This window comes from Crocuta crocuta, unplaced genomic scaffold (assembly GCF_008692635.1).
Source record: "Crocuta crocuta isolate KB4526 unplaced genomic scaffold, BGI_CrCroc_1.0 scaffold339, whole genome shotgun sequence".
NCBI classification, from domain to species: Eukaryota; Metazoa; Chordata; class Mammalia; order Carnivora; family Hyaenidae; genus Crocuta; species Crocuta crocuta.
In genome coordinates, this window is record NW_027530357.1 from 2004233 (window position 1) to 2010739 (window position 6507).

The 6507-nt window shown below is 58.0% G+C and overlaps 1 protein-coding gene across 1 annotated transcript in view; it reads left to right on the forward strand.

Annotated features, from left to right (window-relative positions):
- Positions 1 to 6507, forward strand: part of MSI1 (musashi RNA binding protein 1) — a 22471-nt gene that overhangs the window by 1364 nt on the left and 14600 nt on the right. The window contains 5 exon segments of the mRNA XM_077766010.1: positions 42 to 82; positions 435 to 517; positions 519 to 608; positions 3494 to 3535; positions 5042 to 5134. Of these exon segments, the coding sequence (XP_077622136.1) occupies positions 42 to 82; positions 435 to 517; positions 519 to 608; positions 3494 to 3535; positions 5042 to 5134 (349 nt within the window).

Consider the following 6507-nt stretch of genomic DNA (forward strand, 5'->3'; position numbering starts at 1 on the left):
GGCGCTCACGCGGGCCCTTTGTGTCTCTCCTCCTCCCGCAGCAAGATGTTCATCGGGGGACTCAGTTGGCAGACTACGCAGGGTGAGCGAGCCCGGGAGCGCCAGCCGGCCAGGCAGGGCACCCTGGACCCCCCGGCGCCCCGGAACCGGACACCCCAGCCCGGCCCTGCGCCCTGCTGACCCCGGGCGCCCCCGCGCCCTCTTTCGCGCCCCGCCCGGGGACCCCGAGAGCGCCNATGAGGGGTTCAGGGGGCATCGGGGGTTGGGCTGGGCCCCCAGGACCCGCCGGCGGCAGCGCCAACTCCGCTCGCACCTGCGGCTCAAACTTTTGTGAGGCGGCTCCCGGAGCGGCGGGAACCCGGCCGGAGCCGTCCCCCCTCCAGCCCAGCTCGGCCCTCGGCTTCCNTGGTCCGAAGGCGAGTGTGTGGTTACAGAAGGGCTGCGCGAGTACTTCGGCCAGTTCGGGGAGGTGAAGGAGTGTCTGGTGATGCGGGACCCCCTGACCAAGAGATCCAGGTGAGCCCTCACCCCTCCTCCTGCTCCCGGCTCGCCCCCCCCCCCCCCCCCCCNTGCTGGCGCAATCGCGGCACGAGCTCGACTCCAAAACAGTGAGTGGCCCTCAGGGCATCGGGGGTCCTTTGGGAGAGGGCGGCCGCCGGAGGAGAGGGTCAGGTCTCTCCCCAGGGGACAGTTGGACGGGGTCCTTGAGGAAGGAGGGAGTTTTCTGAGTAGAAGGGCTGCCAAGCCCTGAAACTTTGTCACTAGAGTAGGGGGGAGAGGGAGGAGAAAAACCCCAGGCCTGCGGTGAGATGCTACGTCCCCCAGCCCCTCCCTGTACCTACTAATCTTGAAGCCTCACAGAGCAGCTTGGGGTGGGGCTAGGTCCCTCCCCTAGCCCAAATTGGGTGAGTCAGGGTTGCAGTGACCCACCCCGTGGCTTCTCTGGACTCTTAACTAGTATTTGGCTCCCCACCACCACCAATCGGAACCAATGGCAAAGCATCGTAGCATCTCCCCTCCCTCTCCCCTACCCCTTTGGTCTACGAGCTCCCCCCTTTGTGTGGAAGACATGAACCTGCTTTGCCCAGGAAGGGATTTATGAGAAGAGAGCTGGCTTGCCTGGAAACAACCCTTCTGAGGGCTGGATCTGAGGAGAGGCTGCTTTTTTGGCATTCAAACTCCTGAAACATTTTACTGCTGTCCCACGGCTCCCCGGTGTTTCGGGCCCTCCAGGGGGCGCTGGCCCAGGCCCCTGCTCTGGGGGAGAGGGAAAAGGAGGAAGTCAGAGGAGGGGTTACTCGGCCGTGGGGTGACCCGAGGCCAGGGGGCCGGGACAGCGTGATCTCTCTCCACACTCCCCCACTCTCCTCCGGCCCTGGGCCTCCCTGCTTGGGTCAGTCACTGGCTCCTGTTTACCTGCAACAATAGCTGGTTGTGCCCAAGAATTTGCTAAATTACCGCCTGTCCCCAGCTCCTGTTATCTCTGCCCAGTGGCTCCCACTCCTGCTTCAGACAGTAATGAGCAAATGAGGCCAGGCCTCAACTTTGCCGGCTCTGAAAGGATCTTCTTGGCTCAGACCGAGTGACCCAAGCTGGGAATGGAGAGACAGTGGCCTATTGTTTTTGGTGATTATCTGCCATCAAGCTGCCAGTTCTGCTACCATCCCCTGTCCTCAGAATGCACTGATGGCTTCTGCAGCGCTCAGGAAGCCGAGATTTAGGGACTGGGGCTGGGGGCAGGGCGGGGTCATGGAAGATTGATACGAAGAGAGAAGGGGGCAAGGAGGGTGCGATGGGCATCCTTCTGCGGTTTGGGACTCAAAAAGGCAAGGGCTTTGTGTTTGGCATTCTCTGGCCTGGGAGAGAGGGGTGGGAGGGAGGTTTATTGTGGGGAGTCTATTTTGGGTTCTGACTTTCACCTTTTATTTACTTGTGGGGTTTTATTTATGTTACCAGCTGTGAGTCAGAGTGGAGGTGGGGTGTGTCAGGGATCGGGTGTGCGTGGGTCTGTGGGACGTGGCTTGGGTACCATCTCCCCATTAGGGTCTACGCAGGGGGACTGTCTGAGGTGCTCTGGTGGCTGGGGAGGCTGCTTCCAGGAGAAAGAGAAGGATGAAAATGTCCGTAGAGGTATGAAATCACACCTTCAGACAGGGGAAATGGGCAGTTGTGATTTTCCCTGGAGCCCAGTGGGACTTTGGGAGAGAGGAGGCATTGCCCCAGCATGGATGTTAGCGGTTCCTTCTCCCGTGGGGGAGCCCAGAGGAGGCTGGTCCCCGGTTCGTGCCATTCAGGCAGAGAGGAGCCAGAGCCGGCTGCCTAGACTAAGGCTGAGTTTCGAACGGAAGGAACTTTGGGGAAAGACAGATCTTCCCTGTGATTGGCTGGTGAACTTCTGAGTGGTATCCACCCATGTGGGTGGCACGAAGCTCTGGAATGACCAGACCCTGTAGGGCCTGCCTTGATCACCATGTCTTGTGCTCTGGCTTCTGCTGTTTATCAGTATGAGTGTATACCCAGGAGCACCCAGGTGCATCTTGCTTTTCTCCTTTGGTTGTTCACAGCCAAGGGCAAAGGTGGCCTGCTGGTAATAGCACCTTTGTTTGCGCAATGGAGGGCAGTTCACAAAGGGCCGCTTTCACCTGTGTTATCTGATTCGATTCCCTATGGCTGCCCCTGGGAAAAGTGGCTGTGATTATTCCCACTTTGCAGATGAGGGAACTGAGGCTCAGAGGGGTGGGCAAGTTACCAAGATCACAGGCTTGGCCAGGGGCCCGAAGTTTCTGACTGAGCCCAAGTCCCATGCCCTTGCACATCACCAAAGCCCGCGCTCTGATTCACCCCAAGCCTAGCTGCATTCTCAGGGAGCTGTTTGCTTCCAGCCTCGAAGAAGGCTGTTAGATGTCAGTAGTATCGGGGAAACAGAACTGGGTCCATTCCTGGTGATTTATGAACTCTTATCTTGAAGCACAGAGTATTTCCATCCACGAGGCTTCCAAAGTCTGGATTGCGTAGCTCGCCTAGACAGGTATCATCTGTGTGAAGTGGGTTAGGTGAGGAAGGCCCTAGAATACCTGGTGCTTGAAGAAATGAGGCTTTGCTTACTTTGTTGGGGTTCCTGCTGTGAGCTAGCCACCTTGCCAAGTGCTTTGTAAGCATGATCTCAAGTAGTCTGCAGACGACCCCTTTGAGGTGGGTGTTACTATTTGTCCGTTTTGCAGGTGAGCTTGGCCCTGAGGCTCAGAGAGGTTAAGTAACTTGCCCAAGGTCTCGCAGCTGGGAAACCGTGTAAGTGGGATTTGAACCCAGGAGCCTGGCACTGGGGCCTAGATGCCTGACGACTACACTCTTCAGCCAGAGGCTGTGGTGATTTCTGTCCCGTCTGTGTCACCTCTGTGTCCTGGGATGAGCGAAGTCTGCAGGGCTGAAGCCTGCATGGTCACCCATCTGAACTGTGATAACCAAGCTCCTTTGCCTCTCCCTTCTCTTTCAGATTGATCCCAAGGTGGCCTTTCCTCGGCGAGCACAGCCCAAGGTAGGTATGTCTATGTATGTCTGGGAGGAGCTGTGTTACTTTGGGCAGTGATTTTCCCCGTGTTCCCTTCTATGGGAGATGCTTCTGGAAGCTTCGTTTGGAGTGTTTTGGGAATAGACTGGGATGGGAGATGGGAGGATTCTTAATGTGCTTGCTCTGTGGATTGAAGACATCCTGCATCTTTCCATCTGTGCTCTGGGGTGGACTTGGAAGGGGGCTGCATGTGTTGGGAGAAGGAGGGACCCCTCAGGGGATTCATTGTCCTGTATTTGAAGCCAGTACACTGTGGACCCTGAGTCGAATTCTGACCTCATAGATCACAGCCTCTAAACCCAATGCCCCTGGGGAGGTCAAACCCAGGACAGACACCCCCTGAGGCTGAGCTAGAGTCAGGCCAGGGAGCTATCTGTGACTGCCCCCCACCCCCCCAGTCACCTTTCTATCTCTGGGGTTCGGTGTGTTCAGCTTGCAGAGGAGGAAGGGACCATGAAGCTAGTTACCTGTTGTCTTTCACCTTGGGGGAGTGGCTGTCCTCCCCACGCTCTCCTTCCTTAGAGCTGTGACGAGTTGTTCTCCGTGGATGGAAAACAGAATTCTGAGAGGATGAGCTACATAGCATTCAAAACTTTTGGTGCAGGGTAGGGGCCCAAGATTTTATTCCAGGCCCCAAGGCAACTAGCCAGATCTTAATTTTTAAATGGTTAAATGTAGGGGACAGGAAGGAAGGCTGATTTCAGTACAGGGAGCCAAGGACCCCTGAGTCGCTGACTTAACTTGTGTCCTAGGATGGGGTTCCTCTCCAGGAGATCTCAGTTTCCCCCTTAGCAAGAGGGTTGGTAGGAGCCGGGACGCTTTAAGGTTTTGAGCCAGTGGTTTCCACCATGCTGCCCCACTCCTGTCACGGCGAAGGGAGAGGGACAGGTTTTAGGAGACAGGAAGGGGACATCTCTGGAAGGGTCCAGCAGAGGGCCTGAAAGCAATTATGGAGCAGGTATTCGAAGGAAGCCGCACCAGGGAGCACATGGTCGGAATTGGGTTAATTCCATTAAGCAGTTTGGTGACAGAAGGTGCTTTAGTGTTAGGATGGGGCTGGGAATTGCCGTGGATTAGCCATGCGCTCCTGGGGTAATTAGGACCATGTGTTCTTCCTAAAACAGGGCTGGGGCCACAGGGCTGCCGGAGGTTGGGTTGGGAGGAGGTTGATGAGGAAAATGTCGGCGTTGAGTTCAGGGGAACCCTGTGATGGGCCTTAGTCTCTCCCAGGGGTGCTGGCGGGGGTCTCTGAGTTACGCTGTGGGTCTAGGTCACTAACCCGTTCCCTTGGTCCTTAACGGAAGGCATTTTCCCCTACCCAGACCCCAGACATGGAGGCAGGAGGGAGGGGGGCACACTCGAGTCAGCCAGGCCCTGGGGTGCACAGCTGCCCNCAGGAGGGCTCGGGCCCCTGCTGGTGGCAGTAGGCCACGGGACTCAGATGCCCACTTTCTCATTCCCTCCCCCTAACAGATGGTGACTCGAACGAAGAAGATCTTTGTGGGGGGGCTATCAGTGAACACCACGGTGGAAGATGTGAAGCAATATTTTGAGCAGTTCGGGAAGGTGGGTCAAAACTGGGGGGGGGGGCCTGCTGGGGGTGCTTTCGGGGGCTGTTGTGGAAGCCCCGTAGGACTGGTCAGTATCAAGCAGAGTCCGGCCAGGTCATTGCAGTCCCTGCAAAAAGTGAAAATGGGGCCGGGTCCTTTTTGTGGGTGAGCCCAGGCCAGCCTGCGGTTCAGGCTTCTGTCCTATCTGTGGGCCTCAGCCTCTGGATGCATCCCAAGGGAGAGAAGCCACATAGTAGCGGTCTCTGTGGCTGTCCTTCTCCTGTGTTTTTCTCCTGCTTATCTTCATTCTCCCTCGGGAGGCTGCTCTCCCCGAGCCAGTTCAATCCAGTCACCCCTGGGCCTCCTGGAAGTTTGCACCTGTCCAGGCCATGGGCGGTTGCACCTTCCCCCACTCCTTCCTGGTGAGGATGATAAGGAGGCAATAAATATGACTCCCAATTGCACTCAGCACCCTGCTCGCACAGGTGGGAGCTGGGGGAGGTGCTGATCCCCTAGCTATTTGGAGGGAGACTGAGAGCACCCTAAATTTCCAATCAGGCCCAGCAGATTGGCTCTCAGCTCTGAGGTGCATTGAGCTTAAATTTCTGGATCCATTAGTTTACGAAGGAGATGTGGCATCATCAGACAATAGGGTGTCCCCAGAAAGGTGAGTAAATGTGAACACCAAAGTCCCATGGGGATATGGCAAAGAGGGGGCCAAGTTTGAAGTCTAGGGGTGAAGTAGGGCTGCTGTGCTTAGTGCCAGGGTCCCTGGTCTTTTCTTACATGAGACGGGCTACAGGCTGTGACTCTGCCTTGCCATCAAGGCATTCTTCAGCTGCCTCTTAGGCAAAGGGCAGAGGAGAACCGCGCCTTGGGAATGGGATGTGAGCTAGCGACGGGGTGGGTTTCCAGGGCGCTGTCTCCAGGGGAGAAGGGGAGAGGGTGGGAGGTCTCCTGGTCGGCGGATGCTGCCGGCGTGGGGGCCAGAGGCCCAGGCTCGGGCGCCTCCGTGGGGACCGGGGTACAGGACTGAGGGCAGGTCGGCGGCCTGGGCCCCAGAGGGAAGGGCGCTCCTGGGAAGCAGCAGGCCCGCTCGGCTCCGGCGGGGTGTCTTTGTGTCTGAGCGCCGAGCATTAGAGCTCGCACTAATCTGATCCAGCAGCTGTGATTGGAGGCCGCCTGCCCCCGGGGCCGGCGTTGCCATGGCAACCGGGCCCCAGGAGAAGCCGTCAGCGGCCGCGTCTTTTGTTCGGGCCTAAATCGGCGTTGGCATGTGAAACCGGCCCGGGGAGGCCAGGGGGAGCCGGAGAATAGGCTGCCAGGGAGCGAGGGGGACAGCCGGGAATGCCAAGGGCCCCGCGGCGGGGGGCCCCCCGCCCGGCTCCA